Source organism: Tilletiaria anomala, assembly GCF_000711695.1.
Source record: "Tilletiaria anomala UBC 951 chromosome Unknown K437scaffold_49, whole genome shotgun sequence".
In the NCBI taxonomy this organism is placed as follows: Eukaryota; Fungi; Basidiomycota; class Exobasidiomycetes; order Georgefischeriales; family Tilletiariaceae; genus Tilletiaria; species Tilletiaria anomala.
The window spans coordinates 32,668-57,785 of NW_013546973.1; the positions used below are offsets into that span (position 1 = coordinate 32,668).

The following is a 25,118-nucleotide window of genomic DNA, read 5'->3' on the forward strand; positions in this document are numbered from 1 at the left end:
ATTCAACAGCATCACATTTGGGTCTTGCCAACTACATACACATTGCTGTTTTAAGATAGTCAAGGTTGTCATTTGCAATGTATCAGTTGGACTACTCGAACCCCCTGTAAAATGCTCACTAAGTGCACACGTCCAGAAAACCACATCCAGACTATCTTAACCGGCTGAACCTTTAGCTCCATCCGTCGCCACCGCCGCCATCTCGGCCCTCTTGCGCTTACGAGCGGCTGCTGCGTCTTTAATGCGCTTGATCTCGTCTGCAGCATCTGCGGGCGTTGGTGCATTCGCCCCTTCCGCTCTGGGCGCTCCCTGTGCTGACTGCTCAATCGGGGCGGATGCTGTTGCCGTCGCTCCTGCTGGCATCAATGCAGGCGGCAGCGTCCGAGGCATGGAAGGCGTAGGAGCAGGCGGGAATCGAGGCGGCGCGTTAATATTGTTCTCGATTCCGAGATGATTGCAAAGCGCAATAGTCTGTGGATTCGTGTACCACGGTGGCGGCCCATCAGATGGCTGCTGCAATGAGCCGAGCAGAGTATTTGCGGTAGGAACGAATTGTTGGACGTCACTGATTGACTTGATCTTGCCATTTCCATTCGCTCCGCCTGCGCTTCCCTCTGACGCTACGGGGGCCGTTGCTAGCTTGGGCAATTGAGCCTGCAGGGCGTCCGTGGGTGGCACGACGATGTCGCGTTGTGAGTGCTCGAAGCTCAGTTGGGCTTGTGTGGCGTTCAGAATGGCAAGCCACCCTGGCACGAATTCAAGGCCGCCTGAACTTGCTACATCAGGTAATGTGTGACTCTGAGGTTCGATATTGAGGATCTGATTGAGGGAGAGGATAATCATTTAGCGGGTTTGCCCCACAGAGCTGCGCACGAATGGAAATGACGCACTTGCAAAAATTCCTGATTAGGGACGCACTTTCCTAAAGCAAGGAAGCGCGTGGTAGGAGGTTCCTCCGAGGTCGTTTCTGCTGCCGTCTCTCGTGGACCATGTGTCAACTCTATGGCGGCCGCTGACCTAGCGAGCAACTGACTTTTTGCGCCAGCCCATAATGATGCTTCCGTGCTATGATTTCCTTGTTCCTGCCCTCCTTCCTGCTTGTTTCCTAGCTTGCCGTCCTCAGTGTGCGTGTATGTTGCCGCGAATTTGACATGCAAATGCGCCGAGAACCAATAGCGCGGCCTGATGTTTCTCAGAAGCTGCATCAATGGCGGGCTACCGAGCGTGCGAGAGTGAATCTCGTCCTTGAAGTATGGCTTGCGTCGAATCAGCGCGCCAACGTCACCATGGGCTTCAATCGTATTCGGCCAGTCATGCGAGAGAAAAATGTCCGGGTTGATTGAAAGTGCCGGCAACTGGTACCACAGAAGGCAGGATGGTGGAGTTGTATTGCGTTAGTGTGACATGCGTTTAAAAAAGCCCACGCTACTTCGGAGCCGGGACAAACCAAAGCCAATCGCTGTACGTCAAATTTACGTGTGTGATAGATGCTCCTGACATCGGACGGGCTGTACGGCATGCGCTCAAAGCGACCACGATGGTAGTCCCCACTCTTGTATATTCCGCTGATGCCAGCGATGACGAGGCCCTTGAACGAGACACAGCCTGCTGCGCCGAGGTAGTAGATATTCGGGGCTAGCCAGCCGCCCATGAAGCTGTGGAGAAATGTGATATGTGAGCATGCTCCTCAAATTAAAAGTAGTTCAAAGGACTGCTCACAGCTCCCAGAAATAATTGCTTGCTTCGTGATTACCACCGATGACAATGGTCAGATACGGTGCTGTATTCTGCCCAGAGTAATACCGATGGAAATCGCCCATTCGTTTGTATTTTTCCGGCACCGCTAGACAGTGCAGATCGGCTGGATTTCGGATCGCCTGGGAGTCAGGAAGGGGAAGGGTGGGACAACTTTCAGTGTGGATAAGAATCTCTTTTAATTCGCCAGCTCCGAACTCACCTGAAAGTCGCCACAGAGCAGGACGAGCTCGGTCATGGCTCCATCCTGTTCGTCTGCCTTTTTGATGGAAGCGTATATGCTGTCCAGCTCACCGTGCGAGCAACCTTGGATGGCTATCTGCCATTCGAAACGATCATGATTGGAGAAGCGGACGAGGGCGAATTAACCCGTAAGCTGACAGCTCTGGCCTCTCAATGCGATATTCTACAGGGGGACCCACCCTCATTTTGCAATGTAACTTGGTTCGACGGTGGAACCCTCCGTGTAAACTCTTCAGTTTAGCCCTGACTGCTAGGTGCTGGCGGATCCATCCAAGAGGTCTCCTTGGGCATTGCATCTATTGGACCTTTCATGTCCTCGACGAATGATGCTGCAGGTTACTCTCCCTTCGTTGCCTTGATTGCAACTGGAGCCAACTCCTTCCGTTAAAAAGGACAAGGCACCGAAGCTGTGGTCGCTTGATGAAGCAGTCAGACATAGGGTCAAACGTTGCACCGAACAAATCAGAGCAGGGGACCGACTCGGCTCTGGAGCAGTCTCGCAATGGGTGATGCTGATGAATCCCTACAGCCGTACAAAACACGTGTTCAAGGGGGGCATTTTTGAGTCTAGCTGACCCGGAACTCTATGCCCTCGCTGGAAGCCCCGGAATTCCGGCAGCGATTGAGCTTCTTTCCCCGATATCATACTAGGACGCCAGAAACGCTAGGGGGTCCCCGGGTCAAGGCGGTAGGCCCGGCCATTCTGGATGGTTTGTGGGTCCAGGCGCCTGTCCAGAAACTGATTGTCTGGGCCCCCGGAGACCTCAGATCTGTGCCCTGGAAGCATGGTGGGAGCAGATGCAATAGATTCTCCATATTTATTAGCAAAATAGGAGGTGGTATAGAGAGGCTTTCCTCGGGGTTACCGGACCTCGATTCCGAGCAGTCGCTTTCAGAAAGACTTTGGGGGATGGCTGGTAGGTTTCTGCTTATGGGACCCAGTATTTGCGAAGTTTCGGGCTCAAGACGTGCATGGCATCCACAATGCATCGGTTCAAGTGCGGGCAGCACGATCTAAAAGTTGCATTCCTTGGTCGAAGACAAGATCGAATGGGAGCACACTTCCATTACAAAATGTCGATCAGAGATGTGGTGTCCTGTCCGCCTGATACGAAGGCGAAATCAGAGGCGGCGGCAAGCTGCACAGGGCTACACCGCTTTGAGCGGCTGACAGGCCCATTCAAGTCTATGCGTGAACGAACTCACATCAAAACCAGGCAATGGCAACTTGGCCAGGAGCGCCGAACAAGCTTGTAAATATATTCACCTACTTGAGCATGTAAAGACAATCGCATACAAAGTTTGCGGAAGTTGAAAGTAAAAACATGATTCTATCGGCATTGCATTACATTACACAATGTAGCTGGCGGGGGATACGATGAGTAGGGCTACGCCTGTTCACGAAGGTGCATGCCAGCTTGTGGGGGCGCTTTTTTACTCTGGCGCAAAGAGAGCGGTGCTCGCCGATATTGTGGTTACTTTGTATACAAGCGCTGATACAAAGTAATCATCCACGCAACCGTGTCAACTGAAGCGCTGCGGCCAGGTATGCCAATTAAATGACTGATGGGTGTGACCTATTTGACGAAAGGGGCCGTGTCGTTGCACCCCCACTTCATCACAATCACCTGTCTCTCAGGTGCTATCTGTTTTATATATCACATTGAGGTGCAGTCGTTATTGATGAGAATTGATATTGAATGTAGAATGCATGCATGCTCTTGAATATGGTGCGCCTTCCCTATTTAAACTTTTGGCCCCGTTCATTCCCATTCCAGGGGATTTCATTCCTCCTGCACCGCTGATTGTAGTTTTACCACACCGGACAAGAGGCCAGTGCGGTGCGCTTGCTTGGCTTAGGCTGGCAGACCCGGATCAAATTTCAGGCAATTTGGTCTTTGAGCTGTGGGCTTTGAAAGCACGTGAAAAAAGTGGCTCTCGGCACAACACGCAAAGCGAGGGGAGGAGACAGAGGGGGGAATTCATCCCCATGATCGTTGCAAGGGACCAACACCTCGCCATCGACATCCACAGCGCGGGGGTAGAGATTCGACTGAGCTCCCAACGAAAAGGGAAGAACTCCTATGGGCATGCAGTCAACACGCGCTCCCAGCTAGCTTCCGTGTGCTCGCTTACCCCATACGCGGCAGGGCGGTAGCACGTTCCTTGGTGGCAGGGACCGCTTCGCCTCCTGCCTGCGGAGCGGTATTCCTGATGGCCGAGCAAAGGACAAGCAACGACGGCTTGCCATCACCTTTGATCTAGAGCTGTGCTTGAACGAGAATCATGGCAGAGCCATACATAGAGCCTCACACCCCGCTCGCGGAGTATCTCAAGGAGTACCACCATCAACGAGGCGGTTCCGGAGGAAGTGCCGCTGCAGTCGGCGCCTCCTCCAGATCATCATTTCGCAAGGAAAAGGGAGGGAAGATGACTCGCGGAATGCTAGGCACCGCATTTGGAGCTGGGAGAAAAGTTTCCAGCTCAAGGCATCAGCCATCTAGCTCGAGATCTTCCTCTGTGTCGTCCTCCACAGGCTCTGCGAGCACTGGTACAGGCGCTGGGGGAGCTATGGCCTATGACAACGCTGTGTCGTCCTTACCATCCTCATCAGCAGCGGCCACTCAACCTCCAGGGACACACTCTTTCCGATGCAAACCGATACATCACACTCATGCTAGCAGCGTTAGTAGAAGCGGTGATTGCGGGAATCTTTTACGCTCCGCGAGCGCGACAACGCTCGAAGAAGAGCTAGGCGCTGCTGCTGCGGCAGAAGCAGAGGTGCATGCGGCATGGTCAGAGCATACTCTCTCTTCGTCAAGTCTTGCATCTGCTCCCAGTGGCACTTCAATATCCTCGCAACAGCAAGAGCTGCAGGGGCTCGGCTTGCGTTCTACTTCGGCTGAAGTCACATCGCCATCACAACCAGTTTATGTTGTAGACCAGAACAAGGATGTACCTCCATCACCACTACCGCAGCATGAAGCCCCATTTCCTACGTCTGCAACGCAATCATCCACGACAAACATTCTAGCTTCCCTCCCGCCCGGCTCCTCTCCCCGTCCTACCCCTTCCATCCCCGACCCGAACACAACCGCATCAGACACGTCCGAATCGTCCGAGGCTGAACGAGATGACCTTCATGGCGGCGATGATATCGAGAACGAACAAGGACGACATCGCGCACGAGCCTGGGCGTGGGACCTGAGCGCTAAGATGCCTGCACCGCCGCCTCGGCCGCTCTCAGTTGCCAGCAGCAAGAGCACGCGGCCGATTGGGGGTGCAGCAAGCACTTATGCGGATGCTGATAAGCAGTCCATCATGAGTGCCAGCGGCGTTGCAGTACCAACTATCGGACGCAAAGGGACAACGGTGAGCTTGCATCAGTCGCCCACCTTTGCTAGCAAGGGCAGCGCGGGCGCAATTGCGACCATTTCTGCATCCGCGTTAGCGCGCTGCAGTGTCGTTAGCGCTTCGTCTTCTGTGCGCAGCAGCGGGCAATGGGGAGACGTGCCTTCATCGTCGAACCCTTCCTCTTCTCGAGTTCTTGACTTCGGCTTTGGCGGTATGGAAGAAGGGGAACAAGCGTGGGCGACGCTCAGCAAGGACAGAGCTCTTGCGGCTGGCGCCGCTTCAGCTGGTGCTGGGGCTGGTGGAGCTACTGCGGCGAACAAGCGAGTCAAGCCAGAGCTCTCAGCCAGAAGCCGGGGTATGATGCCTTCCCCCAAACTCTTAGACGAGAGCGCGCTTTCCTTTGAAACCATCACAGGCATCGGTGGACGCAGCGGCGGTGACGAACTGAGGAAGCGCATGTCTCCCCGCGCGAGCGTCAACACCTCTGCAAGTAGGAGCAGGAGCCCAGCGAGGGAGTTCAGATCCAGTGGCGTGGGTTCGCTTCAGGTGACTGGAACGATGCGGAATGGAGCAGACGGAGAAGCAGCCGCTCTGACATCGTCAGCAGTGGCGAAAGCTCCTCTTCCGATGTTGATCAAGCTCTGCAGATATCTTGCCGATGCGCTCCACATGGTTGTCCGATGTACACTCCTACCACTCTTTTTATCGCTTCTAGTAAGTGCTAAATCTCGGCAGCCAGCTTTTGCAGCCTTGGACGCATCTCATTCAGACTTTTCCCTTCGGTTTCTGCACATTCAGAGCATTGTTCTCACCGGGTTCGTTTCCCTGCTGCCGAACCAGTCGCCAGAAGCGCACACACCTGGGGGCACCGCCGCGGAGACAATCACCACGGGTGAAAATGACACTGACGCAGACACGAAGACGGCTGCATCTCTCGCAACAGCTGTGCTGGACAACAAGGCTCCCTGGGCCTCCAAATCGATGTCCAATGCTTTTGCCGAAAAGTTCAAGTATCTCATTTGCACGTCGTTCTTGCTCACGCCGTCGCTCAGCATCTCGTTCTACGACGAAGCGCCGCCCAGCGCAGTGGGGACAGCAGCGGATAGCAGCAGCGTCAGTGGCGATGGCGATGGGGTGTCCAGCAAGCACAGCTCCGCCGAACATTCACAGCGTCCGTCCTCGCTTACAAATAATGCGCAGCCTGCGGCACCCTCTGGCGGAAGCGAGTGGGAGCACTGGAATGATCTGCGCAAGCACGTGAACAGCTCTACACTCGAGCTCGAGGCACTCGAGGCGAGACATGCCGGGGCTGGAACGACCTTGCCGCCGCTCAGTCGCCGTGGGCGCGAGCTGCGCAATGCGCTCATCATCACCTTCTTTCCGCTCGCCTTTGCCGCAGACAGCCCATCGATGTGGTTCCGCACAGTCTTGCTCCTCGTCATGACAGCCTGGATCATCGTCATCGGGTTCCAATTGCATGATCGCACGCCGGAGGAAGAGTCGCTGAGATACTGGCTCAGCCACAAGTCTGCGGAAGCTGTTGGCAATAGCATTTATGCGCTTGCTACGAAGGAGAAGTTTATAAATGCAGCTTCAAGCAAGCTCGGACGAGCTGTGGCGAGAGAGGGAGCTGCAGCGGCCAAGTCGCTGGTCGAACAGTTGCGCAACTGGGACGTGGAGGTCAAAAAGGCCCTCGTGGCCATCAAAGAGGCTGAGGTTGTCGGGCGAGGGTTCAAGCTGTGAGTAGCGCAAATTCGAGTTCATATGTGCTGATCTGCTAGAGCAGACAGCTGAACATGAGCACCTCTGCTTTCCCACCAGCACGCATCCGCTGCCTCCGATCTCACGAATCGAGGCATCCGGAGGAAGCGCATTTGAGCTCGTGAGCAGTGCAGCATTGAGTGCATTGTCTTCCCCTCCACGCCCACTTGCGTCTTCTCGAGCAGCAACTAGTCGCCTCAGTCGCACCGGCTCGGTTGGCCGAGAGGCTCGACGCCAGTCTCTCAGCATGTCCTCCGCGCCATCTGGCTCGACTGCTGGGCGAGCCTCGCCTTCGCTCTTTGATGGTTTGCCGGAACACGACGATGTGACCAGCATTCGCTACTCGGCCTTAACGTCGTACTCGACGACGTCGCAAATGGGACCGTCTTACGAAGGTGCGCAGTCGCAAATGCGCTTGCTGCCGCTCCGAAAAATGCTTGCGCGGGTTATGGACGAGGCGGAAGTCGGCTGCGTCAATATTTCCAATCAGCTCGATGAGCTGGTGGACAAGGAAGAGTGGGAGCTGCTCAAGGAAATGTACTCTCTGGATGGAGCACTTGCTGTTGCAGGGATGGACGCAAAGGACTCGCTGCTCGAAGGTGTTAGCACCTCTATGGATCCTGCCGCTGACCTTCAAAGTGAACTCGACGCACTCTCAAGGCCGACAAGCAGCGCTTCCAAGGCAAAGCGCCTGTCGCTGCTGTCAAGCTCAAGCCTCCTAGATGCGGAGACTGCCGTAAGCCCGCAAACTATGCGCTCTGGGTACAAGCGGTTGTCTTTGCTGGCAAATGGAACCAAATCGATCGAGTCGCCGGCCACGTCACCTGCCGCAGGGACGAGCGCCAGCAAGCGCAGCTCGGTCAACCTAGAAGATCCGCTGCGCACCAGCTCGAGCATTGCCAGTTGCGGTCGCGGCACCCCCTCCCTGGATGCTCAGCGCCGCACCGGTGTTGGGCGTCTTGCATATGTGCACTCCGATACACCAAGCAACGGCACCGACACAAATTACTCAAAGCGACTGAGCTATTCGTCATCTACCACCTCCGCAGCATCTTTCGGGATCAACAACTGGGCTGCCTTAGGGGCGGGGAATGCTTCAGTCGCGCTCAGCCAATTAGCGCCGTTTGGAGACTTGTCCTTTTCTCGTGATCGCGCCTCCTCTCCGTCCATGCTCGGCCGGGTCAGCCCAATTCCTGGCACAGGCGGGACGTCACTGAGTCGCGTGCCGTCACAACGCTCAGGCGTTGTCATGCAACAACCTGAAAAGTCAGCTAATTCAATCGATCCACTTTCCATCGCCGGCCTGCAGATGCGGCACGAGCATGTGCATCGTACGCGACGCAAAATGCTTGTACGTCTGCTTGCTCTTCATTTTGATGCAGATGCAAGCTACTGGAGGGACGCGCGCGGGCTGGTGGCATCAGCAACGGATCTATTCGCATTGCTGTCCAAGGACGTTGTGAAGGAGTTGCGCGCCGAAATGGGGCTAGACGCAGCCGGAAAAAACGCTACGGATAGTTCTCTTCTCAAGCCCCCGTCGCAGGCCAAGGTCGGCGATCTAGAAGGGCATCCTGCCTTGGAGGATCGACTGAACACGATGGGTATCCTGCTGCGCTCCATTCAGCTGAAGCTCCGAGCTTGTGCGAGGGACTTGCACGTGAAAAACCCACCTGAGCTCCATGGCTATGACGCAGACACGATTGTTAGTCTAAGCAGCCACCAATCAGGCCTCAGCGGTACTTCGTCATGGCAGCCAACCGAGACGATGTTCGAGAGCATCAAGGAGGATCTACTAAGTCTTTCTGCCGAATGGGAAGGCGGTTTGAACATTTTCAACAAGGAGCTCAAATGCAGCGCCAGCCCCAAGCCACCACCTGCGCCCAGCAGCAGTTCGCCTCGTCATCCTGTCGCTGGGCCTCGAGAGTTTGAGTCGCCGCAAGAGGCTGATGAAGATGCATGGCAGGAGCAGGACCAGGGATTGACTGGTGTTATCACCATGGAAGATTCTTCGCCGCTTGCTGATCACGACCTGATGGACCTCGTGAAGCAGTCAACCGACCCGCAGTATCTGCCGCCCCCTGGCCTGGAACAGGTCTTCGAAAGCATCGCTGGTCTTGTCGACTTTGATCCAGCTAGCGCCAAGGTGGGCCTTTCGCGGGACGAGCGTATCGCTCGGGTAAGGGAACAGAGGGCCAAAAAGCTTGCAGAGCAGCAGTCGCAGCCGAAGCCTGCAGATGGCGCTGGAAAGACAGTCGTCATATCAGAGCTGAAAGATGTGATCGCACAGATCAAGCAGAAGCGCCAATTACCGGCGTCAGAGGACCAAGAAAAGAAGCTTGGGTCTCCGCTGGAAATCGACGACCCAGTCATCCAACAAACTGGCCGATTTTCAAGTCTCGCGTGCGATGTACGTTCTGGCAGTCGAAGCGGCTCGACGTCAGCCTCTACAACTCCAGATCTAATGCAATGGCCCATGCAGAACGCGGCGTCGTTCCCACAGCCTAGCAGCCGGCTCCGTACGCCATCTTCCGGCAGCGATTCAATGGGGAAGAGCAGCCGGCGCCAAAGCCAAGCGATCAATGGGCTTGTCAGCGGCGTCGGGAGCGAAGTTTATGGCACGTGGGACCCGAGCGACACCACGCGGTCGACCTTGCTTGAATCTGTGTCTGAAGGCACAGAATCCCAATCCGTAGAGGTGACGCCAACAACAGCTGTTCACAATCTTCCTCGAACCAAACCAAGCCAAACGGGTGTTCCATCGGGCATCCCCGTGTCGACCTCGAGTACGTCGATGAAGTCTGCCTCTTCGGCCGTGTCCTTCGGCCCAGCCAACAGCCACAGTTTGGCACAGGTGATGAAGCTTTCGCATAATGCTCGCGCTGGCTCGCGGCACGTACATAGAATAGGCAGTGGACCGAGCGTCGTCAGAAGAGATAGTCTGGATGATGCTCAGCCGGCTCAGCAGCCGCAGCTACAGCCGCAGTCGCAAGAGTTGCAGTCACTGACGGGCCAACAGGCCCAGAGACCGGTACCGGTTGGTAGCGCGTTCTAGAAAGGCAGCCACACTGCTCGACCTTTCGATCCTTTCACTTCATGGAGACGCATCAAGTTCTCTGCTCGTTTCACGGGCATTTTCTTTGACCGTGTTGTAAAGGAGTGACCAAACTATTTCATCCTTGGGTGACGGGCGAGAGACTGGATCTCTTGTCTTCTTGTAGCATATTGATACGCTTTCTCATGCCTCATGATTTCACGACATTAACCAGAACTTTGGCACTCATGATGTTGCAACTGACAAGCGGGTTACCCACACCTAGCCTGCATCTTGTATAGCTGCTCCGAAATCAGACCTTCCAATGTAGTGCCTGCTGCGATTATAAAGGAGGAAGCCGACTTTCAAGTGTGAACGTCAATCGGAGTCAACTAAGGTTCTGGAGACCTACACCTCCCGGCGACTTGCCATGAGGCAGTGACATGTTAATCACAGCAAATAAACATTTGAGATATGTGTAAATGCATGATGGTAGTTGTTACACGAGTGAACCTTATGCGCGTAATTGATTCAACTTGCGATGACGCAACTCTCTCAATTGCGGTGGACCTCTTGTCCTTTCACCAAAAGGGGCTTCAGAAGCGGGATTGCTGGAAACCTGACCTCGTTGCACACTTCATTTGGACCCCATCGAGTTCACTAGGTACCTTCAATCAACCCGACGCTACCTGGAAAAGGAAGAGAGGCCAGATCGTGTATAAATCCTATGCAACTTGCTCCAGAACGTGCGATGCACCCCGACTCCTCCCAATGCTCCAATCATGCATACCATACTTCACTCGCATACCCCTTCTTCCGTGAGCAGCAGCACATCAACAAAAGCAGCCACTATGCCCTCAGCCGCCACTCGCCACAAAATTCTCGATGAGGTGCGATCGATAGTCCCCCCACTGTCGGAGAAGATGCACAAGGGTCAAGCGGGTCGTGTAGGGGTCGTTGGTGGTTCGCGCGACTACACTGGAGCGCCCTTCTTTGCGAGCATGTCCTGCATGCGACTTGGCGCAGATATGAGTCATACGATTTGTGAGCCGAGCGCAGGCAATGTCATCAAGACGTACAGCCCGGATTTGATTGTGCACAGGATCCTCGATGAGAACAAGTGGGTGGAGCGGAGGGCCAGGGAGACAACAGCACACTTCTGGTGCTAACAAGTGATATATATTCTTGCGGCTTGCGTCCAGGTCACACGACGATATCAAAAAGGAGATGAAAGGTATCTTCGAGCGATTACACAGTGTCATTGTTGGTCCGGGGTTAGGTCGCGACAAGCACATGCAATCATGTGGGAAAATTGCTATGGAGGTATGTGTGGATACGCAGCACCGTGCTGGGTTCCGTGGTTGCGCCCGAGCTTCAATTTTGTGCTGACTGCCTCCCCTTTCCATCTGCAGCTGGCTCGAGAAAGCGACATATACATCGTAGTAGATGCTGACGGCCTGTGGCTCGTACAGAACGAGCCAGATGTTGTGAAAGGTTACACAAAGTGCATCCTGACACCGAACGTCGTTGAGTTTGGCCGCCTGTGCAAGAGGATGGGCATCGATTCCAAGGAAGCCAACAGCGAAAATGCAGCCAAGCAGCTTGCACTTGCGCTTCAGGGCCCGACGATCCTCGAAAAAGGCCGCGTGGACCGCATCACGAACGGGAAAGAAGTGCTGATCTGCGACGAGCAGGGTGGGCTCAAACGCGCAGGCGGACAAGGCGACATTCTTTCTGGTTGCCTTGGCACGTTCCTCGCGTGGGCGTCCGTCTATCAAGCTGGCGTCAGTGCAGAGGAAAATGTAGGAGCCCGGATCGCGGACGACAGATTGCCGTTGCTTGCGGGGTATGGTGGATCTATCACGACGAGGACGTGCAGCCGCGAGGGGTTCCGACGCAAGGGGAGGGCGATGCTAGCTAATGATCTGCTCGAGGAGGTAGGCCCTGCTTATGCAAAGTGAGCTGTTGAGTGTAGGGAGAGAAATACGCCATGAGCAAACACTGATATTTCACCGTACTGCTGGACAGGCTCTTTGGTGAGCCATCGGCCGCATTGTAGATCCGCCGCACCGCAGCCTTGCACTGTAGAGAAATATGTTTTAAAGATCTTGAACAATGCCCATTACAAATACAACCGAGTCTACACTGGGAATTTGCTGTGTGCAGTTCTCTCAGTCTACATCCATCGACCTGATCAAAGGGAATAGATATTCGCAAGTCAGTGAGAGGCTTCGGATGCTCTCCTTCCCACGTCAAGTGATGCATCACTCACATCTTGATCCCTCCACCAGTCTGCAGCGCACTCTTCTTGGCCTTCGCTTTGACCCTGATCTTCTCGAGCTCTGGCGCCAGTTCCTTCTTCTTGCGCAGCATCTCCCGAACATGGGCATTCCGATGCACCTCCATCCTGTCCTTCTCCTTGTGTGCCTGCTTGGTGTTTCCGGCCTTCTGCATGCGGGCCTTGTAGAAGGCGCGCTCGCGGCGCTCCTTGATCTCTTGGATGCGAGACATGGCGGCTAATGTAGCAGCCATCAGCTCGCGATTGTAGCGGACAGGCACATTGCGTCGCTTCTCGAACTCGAGCGAGGCATCCACTGTCATCTCTTTCCCCGCTGCTTTACGGAACGCCTTGGTCCAGCGAACCTTGCGTGGATTACGCTTCATCTTGAAGTTCTTGTGGCACTTGCTGCGGCAGAAGATGAATTGTTTGGAGTCGTTACGCACGAACATCATGCCGGAACCAGGGTAGGTCTGTCAGATGGAAGCGGCACATGTCAGCGCCTTTGACCTTCATTTAACAGAAGCAAGAATATGAAGCAAGAATATGAATTCAAACGAACCGGCTTGCTGCAGAAGTAGCAGTGATTGATCCTCATGATGGCGGTAGTCTGTTGGGGTCCCTGGTGACGTGAGGATGATCAACGAGTAGTCTCGCTGCACTTGTAACTTGTCAGGCGGAAGACTTCGATATCAGATGCAAGCAACCGAGCAGAACAGTCCACAAGCAGATTGATGCGCAGCATGGGCGTCCGTCGGCTTTGTCTTGAGGGTTTTCAGCTTAACAGCAAGCAATCCCTCCGTGGGTGGTGGTGGCTGAGAGCCTGGATTGCTGCAGGATGGGGGGAAACGGAGGAGATGAGTTGCGGCCAAAGGGGAAAAAATCGCAATCACGGAACTCGGAAAAGACGTGGAAACGACCGTGGGGGGGCAGCCTTAGGCCTAGGCCCAAAGAACTAATGCAAAATCTCGGTGCCACCCCGCGTTTGCTGCGCCGATGGAACTCCGGTGACACAGCGGCGTGGGCGCCAGGTGGAGTGGTGATATGATGGACAATGATATGGTGACGACGGAACGCGAGAGGAGGAAGGAAGCGGGATTACGACACCGAATACATGATAGTTCGCCTGGATTCCAACACCGGCATTGCTCTCGCAGGCAACAGTTGTGGCTGTGGCTGGATGCAGAAGGGGTTCGCCAGATGCAGAGCGCACATCCGACCAGTATCCCACCTGTGCACCACGGGTTACGTACATAGAACGTTTGAAGGGACGCCAAGTCCGGGTGAGGGTTGAGCGTCACTGCGTCACCAAAAGGTCCACCGGACAGCATTCTTGACGTGCATTTGTATGTTCAATTCAAATCCCATCGGCTCATCGACTTGGTCCGCCGGGGCTCCTCATCCCATTGGAATCAGAATGATCGATGTAGCATCAGGGCACACACACATAAGAGAGCTGGACCGATTTGGACTGGATGACACCATCTTTCGAACATTTGTAAGGACCAACGCACCTACAATTCACATACCATGGTTCGCGCAAGTTCTGGATGAGCTTATATATAGGCAGGCTCTCCTGCACACCAGACTCCCGTTTCCTCTCCCCTTAATCCAGCAACCATCATTTTCCTTCTTGTCTTGCCCGCTTAAACTACTCTTCGGACTACTTCAACGCCGTGTCCATGCTAGAAGCGACTGCACTTATGGCCCTCTCCGGCGCAGCGGCGTTCGTCAGCGCCTCTCCAATTGTGCCCCTCTCGATTCGAGATTCGACGAGCTCTTTCCCGGCCAACTGCAAGCTGCTCTCCAAGCCGGCGTATCTCGGCTTCAACACGTCTAGTATCGGCATCTACAACGATGGCACCCCGCAACTCTATCTAGGCTTTGAAGAATCTCCTTACGGTGGTCTCGAAGAACTGCAGAGCACGCTCAAGGTTGCCCACTATCCCTCCTTCTTCTTCCTGCCGTATGGCTGCGACCACACCTACGATGGCGGAGTGGGCAAAGGATCCGTTCAAACATACACCGGGTGAGCAGTGTCACAAGCATACCTCTCGACGTTTGTACCCGACATGCTGACATCCTCCACCCACGGTCGTTCCCTTTTCTAGCTACCTCTCGGACCCCATTATCCCCGGCAACTGCATTGGTGTCAGCGCGCTTAAGTCGCAAAATGCCACGCTCGTCTCCTCGCCGTGCGACTTTTCGTCCGGTAGCGTGCAAGCCAGCCAGAAGTTCCAATTCTCCTCCAGCACGTTCTTCAAATACCAGGTCGTGTCCTTCCTCGGCGACAACGCGAGCCCGGCGAATGCAGACTTCCAAGAGCAGCACACGGGCTACAGCTTTGCGGTCAGCGGCTACAAATTCTACATAAACTACGACCCTGCCAACAAGGCGCCCAAGGGACTAGCGTATGATTTGGCTTTTGACGATGGCTGGACCCAACAGGCGAGCTACTCCCATGACTTGGCTGGCTTGTGAGGCGGCACCTTGCATGCCCATTGCGCACCCCTGTATAGAATAATATAATACAACACTTTGTCATGGACAATCCAACTTCAATATTACTCCGAGCGACGCAGCAAGTTTGATATCATGGCAAGTCCACCAGTGGCTAATACTTGAATAAAGACAACGTGGGGTTTCCGACTTGTCATGGGCGCTGTAACGCTGTTCTTGGCATCTATTTGCTCGCGCCTTGATGTTCGGCTCCCCGTTCGGCTCAACAACTCGGCTCTCGGGCACTTGACTCCCCGGGCCTCTGTGCTGCAATAGGCGCATCCGCACACTCTCCAACTTCCACCTCTGGCCCCGCAATACTGCTGAACCTCAGCTTGCTGCCTGGGGCAATCCAATCCTCGTTCTTATGGAGCCGATATATATATATATATATATATATATAGAGGCCTTCGAGGGACCCGACAGATGTGCAATGGAAAGGGTGTTTGCATCTCATCTGTGATCTTCCTCTTTGTATCAGTCCTCCCTCTCCAAAAGGCAGTGGCAGTTCGCTTGAGAAATTCTTCCCCGCTCCTCCCTAGGCTACCATCACTCACATCTACAGATCATGGTACAAACAGCCACCGACCCTGCGGCTTCATCCGCAGCCAATGCGGTCGCCACGAGCAAAACTCCTTCATCAGCCAACAGCAGTCGATCTGCCTCTACAGCGGCTTCCTCCGTTGACCAACCTGCTGGCGGCGACGCAGTCATCATCGTCGGCGGCGGCCTGGCTGGGCTGGCGGCGGCGTACGAAATCACGCGTGGCGGCCGCAAGGTGATAATAGTCGACCAGGAGCCGGAGCAGAACCTCGGTGGCCAGGCGTGGTGGTGAGTGCAGAAACATGTGCAGGAAAATCTCGATCGGAAGAGATGTATTGACCGCTATATCCAGGTCGCTTGGTGGCTTGTTTCTCATCGACACGCCCGAGCAGCGACGCCTAGGCATCAAAGACACGTATGAACTCGCTCGGCGCGACTGGTTCAATAGCGCGCAATTTGACAAAATCGATACGGAAGACAAGTGGGCTGTGCAATGGGCCGAAGAGTATCTCAAGTTTGCCGCAGGCCCAATGAGAGAATACCTCAGCAAACTCGGCATCAAGCTTACCTTCAACGTCGGCTGGGCAGAGCGCGGGAGTGGCGACGCAAGCGGACACGGTAACTCTGTCCCTCGCTTCCATGTCGCGTGGGGTACCGGTACGGACATTGTGCGCGTATTCAGAGATCCAGTTCTGGCTGCAGCGAAGGATGGCCTTGTCGAGTTCAAGTTCCGGCATCGAGTCGACGAGCTGCTGCTAGAAGATGGAAAGTGCGTGGGCGTTAAGGGGGTCGTGCTAGAACCGTCAGATGTCGAGCGCGGTGCCCAGTCCTCTCGCAAAATCGTCGGCGATTTCCAATTGAAGGGACGTGCGGTCGTTGTCTCGTCTGGTGGCATTGGAGGCAGCCCAGATCTGATCCGCGAGATGTGGCCGCAAGATAAGCTTGGGAAATGCCCCCAGAACATGGTGCTTGGCGTACCTCATCACGTGGACGGAAGGATGCTCAAGATTTCCCAGCACGCGGGTGCACGGGCTGTCAATGCAGGGCGGTTCTGGTTCTACACAGAAGGCATGAAGAATTGGAACCCCATTTGGCCCAACCACGGCATCCGTGTCATTCCGGGGCCCTCGTCGCTATGGCTCGACGCGACAGGCAAGCGACTTCCGGCGCCATTGTTCCCCGGATGCGACACGATTGCGACGTTCAAGCATATCCTCAAGACTGGGTACGACTACACATGGTTTGTTCTCGACCAGACCATCATTCAAAAAGAATTTGCCTTGTCCGGCAGTGAGCAGAACCCGGACCTGACGGGCAAGAGTTTGTTGATGTTGCTCTCGCGCGTGCTCCGGGGGGCCGAACCGGTGAAGAAGTTCATGCAGCACGGCGAAGACTTTGTCGTGCGGGACACGCTTGACGAGCTTGTTGTCGGAATGAACGAGTTGGCGACCAAGTCCGGGCGGGGGCCCTCGGAGCCGATCAAGTACGAGGACGTGCTCAAGATCGTGCAGGACCGCGACGAGCAGGTCCCGAACGGGTACAGTAAGGACGCGCAGATGATGCTCATCAATAATGCGCGCTCGTACTGGGCCGAGCGCATCGGTCGTGTGGCCAAGCCGCACAGAATCCTAGACCCGGCGCACAAGCCTCTCATCGCGGTGCGCATGAACTTGATTTCACGCAAGACGCTTGGCGGGCTGCAGACCAATCTGGACGCGCAGGTGCTACGCGAGGATGGCGAGACGCCCATCGAGGGACTCTACGCTGCTGGGGAGGTCGCCGGGTTTGGAGGCGGCGGTGTCATGGGCTACAAGTGGGTTTTTCTCCTGGTGCCTGGTTCCTATTTGATGAAGACATCGGCTCATCAACAGCTCTATGCACTTTTTATGTCTCACAGCGCGCTCGAAGGCTCGTTCTTGACTGGCTGCATCTTCAGTGGGCGTGCGGCTGGCCTGGCACTTGCCAAGGCGTAAGGGCCACCGCTGCACGCTTCGCAGCATCAAGGTCTGGTTTGTGAACCATACAAAATTCGGCCGCCATGCGCCATTGTTGATGGTGTTATGGACAATTGTAGCATGGCATTCTAGCTAAGGCAAACCCTTTGCGAAGTAGAGGTGTGTGGTCGTCAGAACAAATCAGATCACCTTCGACATGCGTGAAGCTCGGACGCATGCGGCATGCTGCAATCATTGATGTCTCGCAGCTTCACAACAGCAACCAGATGAACAGGGACTCGGACCTTAAGCGGCAAGTCAGACACGAGGCAGCTATGAGCGAAAAAAAAGCATTCATGCTACTGTCGCATTTCCACCTGGCTAAACAAAGGAAGTTTGGCACTGTGGTGCACAATATCAGTAATGTCTTTGGGCTTGGACGGCGCGTTTAAAACGAATCGTACGCTATTCGTAGGTCTTACGATGACACATCTATTAGATGTGATGACGAGCGGCTCGTTGTTACCAGTGAGGCGGTGCAGGTAGACATCAGAACGGCGATCAATACAACAGACCTTACCTCGTTTATGAACTGTAGTCGCAAGCATCATTGAAGCGCCGTCAGAGGCGTGCAGAAACCGGGTTTCGACCTCAACAAAGTTATATTCGCAGGTGTACCCGTGTGTTGATGACGTTGAACAATTCATGTACAGTGGTAGCGCCTTTGAAGCCCAGAAGACTTGGTGATACGTTGCATATAGGACGGAAGGTGTAACCTCCAACTGTCGAACCATCCCGGCTCTACACGCCAAACCTCTGTTGACAAAAATAAGCAGCACATGGCGCGGAACCGAAGTAGTGACGCACGCAGCAACAGAAGTAGGCATTTTGATCTGACGCTGCTGGGATTGTTGTCCAGAAGGAAAGCATCTCGGATCTCGACTTGCGACAGGTGCAACCAGTGTGTGGTCTGCTGCACGGTTGTCTTAAGCAGTCGATGCTGCCACGGCTTGCGCCGTCCACCCGGCTGAATTCCTCATCTCGATAGGGGAATACAGATGATCTACATACAAACGATGACGCGGTGACGTTTTCATGAACTTGCCATGAAGAGAGAGGACGAGAAAGATGGGAAAGTACTGGTGTCATGTTGTATCGTGGCATCATTTTGATATCCGGGGAATGGAGGCAAGATCGAGAAAAGGGAGGTTAGGCCTTGAGAGTAATATCAGAATGCCATCAGTGACTCATCCCCAGCACAATCGAGCCAAGAGACTGCCATTCCAGGGGAAAAAAAGGCCTGGTCAGCTCGGCCCCTGCCCTTTCAGGCGGCCGAATTTGTTAATGTCCGAGTTAGCTTACTTTCCGAATTCCGACCCCCTTTGATAGATTGACTCACTTCGCCAGGGGAGGCTTGCCACAGGTGCAGGGCCGAGCATCAATACTCTGTTCATGTGCACATTGTTTTGCTTAGCCCCCCCTGGCGGCTGCGCATTGGAGCGTTCTGTGCTGGCTTACGCAGCTTTGAGCGGGTTAGGGCTTCCGCCCGAGTTTGCAGCCAGAGACGGTAAAAGAATAGAAATCCCTGATAGAACATTGGCCAATTGTTTTGTTTCAATTTTCAGAACTTCCCAAAAACGCGCCGTTCTGTCACTGGGGTCTATGAGGCACTTTCGGCAGATATGTTCCGGTTCCCACCCACCCATGGCGCCAGTGTGCGGGCCGATTGGTTTCCATGCTGGGTGTTCCTCAACTTCGAGTCAGCAGCCGCGTCGGACGTCCATGGCTTCGTATGTCCATCTCCCCCCTTGTTTTCCCAGTCCCGCGGACTTTACGAGAACTCATCGTCCCGCTCTTCCGGACGAAGTGAATTGTTGTGATTGTGAACTGGAAAGTTTGGATGCGCTGTGCTTCGTTAAGCCTGGCTGCTCCGCGGTCTCTGCATGTATGACTGACTAGCTGCGCAAAGCTGAACTGATTGATCTCTGTTGTACGGAGACGGCCCCCGGTGGGTCGAGTCAATCGACTGTCTGCAAACTCGTGATGCGCCTGCTTGTGGATGAAACTGTTTATGCGCAGTGGCTGTTTGGAAGCTTGGACCACCGTGATGACAAGGAACATCCCCCATCGACAATAGAAATACGACGCAGAAACGTTCCCATTTGGTTGGATCCCAATCTTGTTCCCCTCAAGGACACCACCTTAAGACCACCTCCTCGTCGTCTTACTATAGCTCCTGTACGGCCAGCAAGCACAAGAAGTCTTGCGCGATGTCCGCACCAGGAGACGCTCAGCCCAGTGGCAGGGTTGTTGGCGGCGGCGCCCCCGGCGCCATGGGAGATGAGAGCAGAGCTGTCTCTACGCCAAACAACAGCGATGACGGCATCAACGTCGAGCAGGCAAAGCGTCAATTCGACGAGCTCGAGAAACAACTTGCGCAAGAGAGCGAAAAGTTTGTGCTGAGGATGTGTCTTTCATTTTCCGGGCCCGTCAATTGCTGACACCATTTGACTGACTCCTTTACAGATTCCTCGCCGAGACGGGCGGCAGCGATATTGAAAAGAATGGCTCCGACGCCGAGGTGTTCAACCTCCGGGAGTGGCTCGCTGGAGCTGAGGAGAAAGGCCGCGAAGCTGGCATGAAACGCAAGTCGCTCGGTGTCAGCTGGGGTGATTTGGGCGTCATCGGAGCCGCATCGGTGGCTCTGAACGTTCCGACGATCCCGTCCATGGCGCTTTTTGAGATCATCGGTCCCATCTTCGGCATTTTGAAGATGGTTGGCATCAACCTGATGAAGCCCAAGACGCGTCACTTGCTCGAGGGGTTTTCCGGCGTCGCTCGACCAGGCGAGATGGTCCTCGTCCTTGGCCGTCCCGGCGCAGGCTGCAGCACTTTCCTCAAAACGATCGCCAATCAGCGCACTGGCTTCATCGACACAGAGGGCGATGTCCATTACGGCGGCATCAGTGCCCAGGATATGAGCAAGCGCTACCGTGGCGAAGTCACGTACTGCGAGGAGGACGACATGCACCACGCGACACTGACCGTGCAGCGAACGATCGACTTTGCCTTGCGCGTCAAACAAACCAGCCAGAAATTCCCAGATAGCACGCGCAAGACGTTCCGAAAAACGATTCGCGACGCTTTGCTGCAGATGTTTAACATTCCTCACACCAAGCACACACTTGTTGGCAGCCCAACTGTGCGAGGAGTTTCTGGCGGTGAGCGCAAGCGCGTCTCAATCATCGAGGCCCTCGCTACCGGCGCCTCGGTCCTGTGCTGGGACAATGCCACGCGCGGTCTCGACGCGTCTACCGCGCTCGACTACGCCAAGGCAATCCGCGTGCTCACAGATGTCATGGGGACCACCTCGTTCCTCACGGCGTACCAGGCATCCGAGGGTATTTGGGAGCAGTGCGACAAGGTCATTATCATCGATGAAGGCCGCTGCGTCTACTTTGGTCCACGCGCCGAGGCGCGTCAGTACTTTATCAACCTTGGCTTTGGCGACCGTCCGCGCCAGACGTCGGCTGACTATGTGACAGGCTGCACGGACAGGTACGAGCGCATCTTCCAGGAGGGCCGCAGCGAGGCTGACGTGCCCACTTCGCCCGAGGAGCTCGAGAAGGCCTACCGCGCCAGCCGCTTCTTCCAGGAGGCCATGGACGAAAAAGCGCAGTTCGATAAGGCCGTGCAGGCCGAGGAGAAGGAGCGCGCAGATGAATTCAGGGTGGCCGTCATGGAGCAGAAACACCCTGGCACTGGCAGGAAGAGCCAGTACACCGTCTCGTTTGCCCAGCAAGTCTACGCGCTCTGGCTCCGCCAGATGCAGATGATCATCGGCGATAAGTTTGACATTTGTATGTCCTACATTACCTCCATCGTCATCGCCCTCTTGGCTGGCGGCCTCTTCTTTGAACTGCCCACCAACTCGGCAGGCCTCTTCACTCGCGGCGGTGTCCTCTTCATCTTGCTCCTTTTTAACGCGCTTAGTGCATTTGCCGAATTGGTGAGTTCCGTTTCTGCGTCCTCCATCGACAAAGCCCGCTGTTGACGTATAACAATCTCCTCGCTCCACCTGATGCACAGCCAAGCCAAATGCTAGGACGGCCGATCCTCGCTCGACAGGCTTCTTTCGCATTTTATCGTCCCTCAGCTTTGATGGTTGCACAACTCCTCGCGGACTTCCCATTCGGCATTCCCCGCGCGACGCTGTTTGTCATCATCCTCTACTTTATGGCTGGTTTGCACCGCTCTGCAGGCGCCTTCTTCACGGTGCGTTTCCTCGACCCAAAACGGGCAAGCCCCCTTCTACTTGAATATCAACACTGACACGGAATTTATCATGTCTCATCCGCAGGCTTGGCTCATCGTGCTAGTGTCTTATTACGCCTTCCGAGCGCTGTTCTCGCTCTTCGGCACGATCACGCGCAACTTCTTCTCTGCGGCTCGTCTCGCGGCGTCTGTCATGGCCGCGCTCACGCTCTGGGCAGGCTACGTGGTTCCGCAAGCGGCAATGGCAAGGTGGCTCTTCTGGATCAGCTATATTAATCCTATTTTCTACGCATTTGAAGGTATGATGATCAACGAGTTCCAACACACCAACTTCACGTGCGATGGTGCGCAGGTGCTTCCCAGCGGCCCTAACTACCCAAGCGGTATCGGCCCAAATCAGGTATGCACCGTCGCAGGTGCTAAGCCCGGGTCCGACATTATCGTCGGTCTCGACTACCTGCGAGTGGCGTTCGGATACGAAAAGGCGCATCTCTGGCGCAATGTCGGCATCCTCTTCGCCTTCCTCATTGGCCTCATCGTCATCACTTGCGCCGCGATTGAGCTGATGGACCAAGGCGCATTCGCATCGGCCATGACTGTCAAGAAGGTGCCGAGCGAGGAAGAGAAGGCGCTCAACAAGCGGCTTGAGGACCGGCGCAGTGATATTGCTAACAAGGTCGATACGAAGCTCGAAGTCCACGGACAGTCGTTCACCTGGTCCAAGCTCAATTACACGGTGCCGGTCAAAGGCGGCCAAAAGCAGCTGCTTGACAATGTCGACGGCTTTGTCGTGCCCGGCACCATGACTGCACTCATGGGTTCCTCGGGTGCGGGGAAGACGACGCTGTTGGACGTTCTTGCGGACCGCAAGAATATTGGTGTCATCAAGGGCGACCGTCTGATCGAGGGCAAGAATATCGACACTTCGTTCCAGCGTCAGTGCGGCTACGCGGAGCAGCAGGACATCCACGAGCCGATGTGCTCGGTGCGCGAAGCGCTGCGCTTCAGCGCGTACCTGCGCCAGCCATACCACGTGCCCAAGGAGGAGAAGGACCGGTACGTCGAGGAGATCATTGAGCTGCTCGAGCTGTCGGACCTCGCGGACGCGATCATTGGCTACCCTGGATTTGGCCTCGGCGTTGGAGACCGCAAGCGCGTGACGATCGGCGTCGAGCTGGCGGCTAAGCCGGAGATGCTGCTGTTCCTGGACGAGCCGACCAGTGGCCTCGACGGGCAGTCGGCGTTTACGATTGTGCGTGTACTCAAGAAGCTGTGCGATGCTGGCCAGACGATTCTGTGCACCATCCACCAGCCCAGTGCGCTGCTGTTCGAGACGGTGAGTAAGGGGCGCGATGCCTGTGTCCTTTCGGGAGTCAGTCGCTGATAGGTTTGATTTGTTGCTTTTACCGCAGTTTGATCGTCTGCTGCTGCTTGAGCGCGGAGGTCGGACGGTGTACTTCGGGCCGATTGGCAAGGATGGCAAGCAGGTGATCGACTACTTTGCGGCGCGGGGCGCGCAGTGCCCGGCTACGACGAACCCGGCCGAGTACATGTTGGACGCGATCGGCGCGGGGAGCCAGCCGCGGGTCGGGAGCAAGGACTGGGCGGACCACTACCTGGAGTCAGAGTTGTATCAGGAGAACCTGCGGCGGATCGACGAGATCAACGCTGCAGGGCGCGGCAAGCCAACGCCGGAGGACCGGCGGACGGAGTACGCGACGCCGTGGATGGTCCAGTTCAAGGTCGTGCTGGATCGGACAATGCTGTCAACGTGGCGCCAACCAGCGTATCAGTACACACGTGTGTTCCAACACCTGATGTTTGCGCTCCTGACCGGCCTGCTATTCCTTCAGCTCGGCGACAATCTCAGCTCGCTGCAGTACCGCGTCTTTGTCATCTTCATGCTCGCAATCATTCCCGCCATCATCCTCGCACAGATTATGCCCTTCTGGATCACCAACCGGTCCGTCTGGATCCGCGAGGAGACGAGCAAGACGTTCTCAGGTGCGCCCTCGCTCTCTTTTCACGTGCCGTGCTCTACACGTAACAATGATTGGGATGCTGACCGGTCTATCTCTCTCTTGTGTGCGACGGATGACAGGCACGGTGTTTGCAGTGACGCAGATCATCAGCGAGCTGCCGTACGCGCTGGTGTGCTCGGTTATCTTTTTTGTGCTACTCTACTATCTGACAGGCTTTAACACGTCGTCAGACCGTGCGGCCTACTTCTTTATCATGGTCTTCATCGTCGAGTGAGTCGACCCCTGCAGACAGCCTGGCGTGTGTGACTTGGCTGCCCTTTACTGACTACGAGGGGTGTGGATATGTTGTGCGATCAACAGGCTGTGGGCAATCACGACAGGCAGTGCGGTCGCGTCGTTCAGCAAGAGCATCTACTTTAGCACGCTGTTTGTGCCGTTCATCATCGTGATCCTGACACTAACGTGCGGCGTGCTGAGCCCACCGCAGGCGATGTCGAACTCGCTGTACTCAAAGTTCTTCTACAACCTCAACCCAATGCGCTTTGCAATCAGCCCGCTGATCGCGAACGAGTTCCACGGGCTGCAGTTGCGCTGCAGCGCGAGCGAGCTGATCCCGTTCACGCCACCAGCAGGGCAGACGTGTGCGCAGTGGGCGGCGCCGTACATTGCCATGGCGGGAGGCTACCTGCAGCAGCCGGACGCGCGAGACGTGTGCCGCTACTGCACCTTCTCCAGCGGTGACGAGTTCATGGTGCCATTTGGGATTCATTTCAGCGAGCGCGGCCGGGACGCGGGCATCATGATCGCGTTCATCGCTTTCAACACTGTCGTCACGATGCTGTGCACCAAGTACCTGCGTGAGTGCGGTGGCTTCCGCTGGTAGTGCCCGAGACGGGCATGGCTTGCTGACTGACTCCCTCTACTTTCTATGCACAAAAAGGCTTCTCGAACCGCTGAACATGTTGACGAGCCCAGGCATGGTTGCGTGCCAATGCCCGGCGCGCCCCGCCCCGGCCCCGCAGGGGTGGAGAAGGGTCCGGGCTCTGTTGCTGGTCACCATCACTACGTGCACCACATCACACCACGATACATACACGCGTTTCCGCGCCATCCTACGCGACACCCCTTTGAATAAAAGGACCATCTGGTACCGACTCGCATTGTGTTTTGTTGCGCTGCTTGCATGTATACTTGGCGCGCTCTTGTTTGACATGTAGAAGACCGGTTTCTGTCTCGTGCAATCCATATCCAGGTTACGATCCAATGCAAATGCAAAGCGCTCGCTGTTAGTGCGCGTGTGCCAAGCAATATATATCTATCTATTTATATAAATAGATAGATAGTCGGGCTGGCGGCACCCACGCGCGGACACGGCCAGCGAGCCACTCACTACATAAATGCATATATCCATGCATTCATGTATAAATAAATAAATCCATTGATATATAATGCATATAAAATAT

At 55.3% G+C, this 25,118-nt stretch overlaps 10 protein-coding genes across 10 annotated transcripts; 6 read left to right on the forward strand and 4 right to left on the reverse strand.

The window, feature by feature from the left end:
• Positions 1 to 20: 20 nt before the first annotated feature.
• K437DRAFT_256928 (uncharacterized protein) lies at positions 21 to 2,350 on the reverse strand. Its single transcript, XM_013387412.1, has 6 exons — positions 2,178 to 2,350; positions 1,958 to 2,074; positions 1,720 to 1,877; positions 1,448 to 1,655; positions 891 to 1,355; positions 21 to 819 (listed from the first exon to the last, which is right to left on the reverse strand). Exons 1-6 carry the CDS (start codon positions 2,181 to 2,183, stop codon positions 157 to 159), a joined length of 1,617 nt encoding a protein of 538 aa, XP_013242866.1. The 5' UTR covers positions 2,184 to 2,350; the 3' UTR covers positions 21 to 156.
• A 1,837-nt stretch (positions 2,351 to 4,187) lies between these two features.
• On the forward strand, positions 4,188 to 6,242 carry K437DRAFT_130657 (uncharacterized protein). The gene is made up of 3 exons (XM_013387413.1): positions 4,188 to 5,898; positions 5,960 to 6,066; positions 6,151 to 6,242. The coding sequence occupies exons 1-2, from the start codon at positions 4,285 to 4,287 to the stop codon at positions 5,984 to 5,986; spliced, it is 1,641 nt and encodes a 546-aa protein (XP_013242867.1). The 5' UTR covers positions 4,188 to 4,284; the 3' UTR covers positions 5,987 to 6,066; positions 6,151 to 6,242.
• K437DRAFT_130658 (uncharacterized protein) lies at positions 6,243 to 7,133 on the reverse strand. Its single transcript, XM_013387414.1, has one exon. The coding sequence runs from the start codon at positions 6,903 to 6,905 to the stop codon at positions 6,414 to 6,416; it is 492 nt and encodes a 163-aa protein (XP_013242868.1). The 5' UTR covers positions 6,906 to 7,133; the 3' UTR covers positions 6,243 to 6,413.
• On the forward strand, positions 7,134 to 10,222 carry K437DRAFT_130659 (uncharacterized protein). The gene has a single exon (XM_013387415.1). It carries the CDS (start codon positions 7,361 to 7,363, stop codon positions 10,163 to 10,165), a length of 2,805 nt encoding a protein of 934 aa, XP_013242869.1. The 5' UTR covers positions 7,134 to 7,360; the 3' UTR covers positions 10,166 to 10,222.
• A 466-nt stretch (positions 10,223 to 10,688) lies between these two features.
• K437DRAFT_256930 (Ribokinase-like protein) lies at positions 10,689 to 12,274 on the forward strand. Its single transcript, XM_013387416.1, has 4 exons — positions 10,689 to 11,264; positions 11,347 to 11,467; positions 11,557 to 12,101; positions 12,173 to 12,274. The coding sequence occupies exons 1-4, from the start codon at positions 10,996 to 10,998 to the stop codon at positions 12,201 to 12,203; spliced, it is 966 nt and encodes a 321-aa protein (XP_013242870.1). The 5' UTR covers positions 10,689 to 10,995; the 3' UTR covers positions 12,204 to 12,274.
• On the reverse strand, positions 12,241 to 13,247 carry K437DRAFT_236388 (uncharacterized protein). Its single transcript, XM_013387417.1, has 3 exons — positions 12,985 to 13,247; positions 12,417 to 12,895; positions 12,241 to 12,334 (listed from the first exon to the last, which is right to left on the reverse strand). Exons 1-3 carry the CDS (start codon positions 13,018 to 13,020, stop codon positions 12,316 to 12,318), a joined length of 534 nt encoding a protein of 177 aa, XP_013242871.1. The 5' UTR covers positions 13,021 to 13,247; the 3' UTR covers positions 12,241 to 12,315.
• A 682-nt stretch (positions 13,248 to 13,929) lies between these two features.
• Positions 13,930 to 14,945, forward strand: K437DRAFT_130690 (uncharacterized protein). The gene is made up of 2 exons (XM_013387418.1): positions 13,930 to 14,451; positions 14,534 to 14,945. The coding sequence occupies exons 1-2, from the start codon at positions 14,105 to 14,107 to the stop codon at positions 14,901 to 14,903; spliced, it is 717 nt and encodes a 238-aa protein (XP_013242872.1). The 5' UTR covers positions 13,930 to 14,104; the 3' UTR covers positions 14,904 to 14,945.
• Positions 14,946 to 15,489: 544 nt separating this feature from the next.
• Positions 15,490 to 17,437, forward strand: K437DRAFT_268693 (putative FAD-dependent oxidoreductase; the record flags this gene model as incomplete). The annotated part of the gene is made up of 3 exons (XM_013387419.1): positions 15,490 to 15,752; positions 15,817 to 17,277; positions 17,362 to 17,437. The coding sequence occupies 3 exons, from the start codon at positions 15,490 to 15,492 to the stop codon at positions 17,435 to 17,437; spliced, it is 1,800 nt and encodes a 599-aa protein (XP_013242873.1).
• Positions 17,438 to 17,520: 83 nt separating this feature from the next.
• On the reverse strand, positions 17,521 to 18,540 carry K437DRAFT_256935 (uncharacterized protein). The gene has a single exon (XM_013387420.1). The coding sequence runs from the start codon at positions 18,283 to 18,285 to the stop codon at positions 17,758 to 17,760; it is 528 nt and encodes a 175-aa protein (XP_013242874.1). The 5' UTR covers positions 18,286 to 18,540; the 3' UTR covers positions 17,521 to 17,757.
• A 725-nt stretch (positions 18,541 to 19,265) lies between these two features.
• On the forward strand, positions 19,266 to 24,932 carry K437DRAFT_256936 (putative ATP-binding multidrug cassette transport protein). Its single transcript, XM_013387421.1, has 8 exons — positions 19,266 to 19,850; positions 19,925 to 21,407; positions 21,488 to 21,673; positions 21,759 to 23,009; positions 23,086 to 23,677; positions 23,775 to 23,925; positions 24,016 to 24,512; positions 24,596 to 24,932. The coding sequence occupies exons 1-8, from the start codon at positions 19,669 to 19,671 to the stop codon at positions 24,610 to 24,612; spliced, it is 4,359 nt and encodes a 1,452-aa protein (XP_013242875.1). The 5' UTR covers positions 19,266 to 19,668; the 3' UTR covers positions 24,613 to 24,932.
• The last annotated feature ends 186 nt before the right edge of the window (positions 24,933 to 25,118 follow it).

Excerpts from the sequence above, each read along its gene's own strand:
- K437DRAFT_256928 (XM_013387412.1), bottom strand. Across the intron at positions 1,878-1,957 it reads TGCTCTGTGGCGACTTTCAG|GCGATCCGAAATCCAGCCGA; the intron begins GTGAGTTCGGAG and ends CCTGACTCCCAG. Across the intron at positions 1,656-1,719 it reads AGCAATTATTTCTGGGAGCT|CTTCATGGGCGGCTGGCTAG; the intron begins GTGAGCAGTCCT and ends ATTTCTCCACAG.
- K437DRAFT_130657 (XM_013387413.1), top strand. The coding sequence starts at position 4,285 with ATGGCAGAGCCATACATAGAGCCTCACACCCCGCTCGCGGAGTATCTC. Across the intron at positions 5,899-5,959 it reads GTGGCGTGGGTTCGCTTCAG|TGGCGAAAGCTCCTCTTCCG; the intron begins GTGACTGGAACG and ends CATCGTCAGCAG.
- K437DRAFT_130658 (XM_013387414.1), bottom strand. The coding sequence starts at position 6,905 with ATGCTATTGCCAACAGCTTCCGCAGACTTGTGGCTGAGCCAGTATCTC.
- K437DRAFT_130659 (XM_013387415.1), top strand. The coding sequence starts at position 7,361 with ATGTCCTCCGCGCCATCTGGCTCGACTGCTGGGCGAGCCTCGCCTTCG.
- K437DRAFT_256930 (XM_013387416.1), top strand. The coding sequence starts at position 10,996 with ATGCCCTCAGCCGCCACTCGCCACAAAATTCTCGATGAGGTGCGATCG. Across the intron at positions 11,468-11,556 it reads GTGGGAAAATTGCTATGGAG|CTGGCTCGAGAAAGCGACAT; the intron begins GTATGTGTGGAT and ends TTCCATCTGCAG. Across the intron at positions 12,102-12,172 it reads GTAGGCCCTGCTTATGCAAA|GCTCTTTGGTGAGCCATCGG; the intron begins GTGAGCTGTTGA and ends ACTGCTGGACAG.
- K437DRAFT_236388 (XM_013387417.1), bottom strand. The coding sequence starts at position 13,020 with ATGAGGATCAATCACTGCTACTTCTGCAGCAAGCCG. Across the intron at positions 12,896-12,984 it reads GCTACTTCTGCAGCAAGCCG|ACCTACCCTGGTTCCGGCAT; the intron begins GTTCGTTTGAAT and ends TCCATCTGACAG.
- K437DRAFT_130690 (XM_013387418.1), top strand. The coding sequence starts at position 14,105 with ATGCTAGAAGCGACTGCACTTATGGCCCTCTCCGGCGCAGCGGCGTTC. Across the intron at positions 14,452-14,533 it reads TCCGTTCAAACATACACCGG|CTACCTCTCGGACCCCATTA; the intron begins GTGAGCAGTGTC and ends TCCCTTTTCTAG.
- K437DRAFT_256935 (XM_013387420.1), bottom strand. The coding sequence starts at position 18,285 with ATGCCTACTTCTGTTGCTGCGTGCGTCACTACTTCGGTTCCGCGCCAT.
- K437DRAFT_256936 (XM_013387421.1), top strand. The coding sequence starts at position 19,669 with ATGTCCGCACCAGGAGACGCTCAGCCCAGTGGCAGGGTTGTTGGCGGC. Across the intron at positions 19,851-19,924 it reads CTTGCGCAAGAGAGCGAAAA|ATTCCTCGCCGAGACGGGCG; the intron begins GTTTGTGCTGAG and ends ACTCCTTTACAG. Across the intron at positions 21,408-21,487 it reads TTAGTGCATTTGCCGAATTG|CCAAGCCAAATGCTAGGACG; the intron begins GTGAGTTCCGTT and ends CCTGATGCACAG.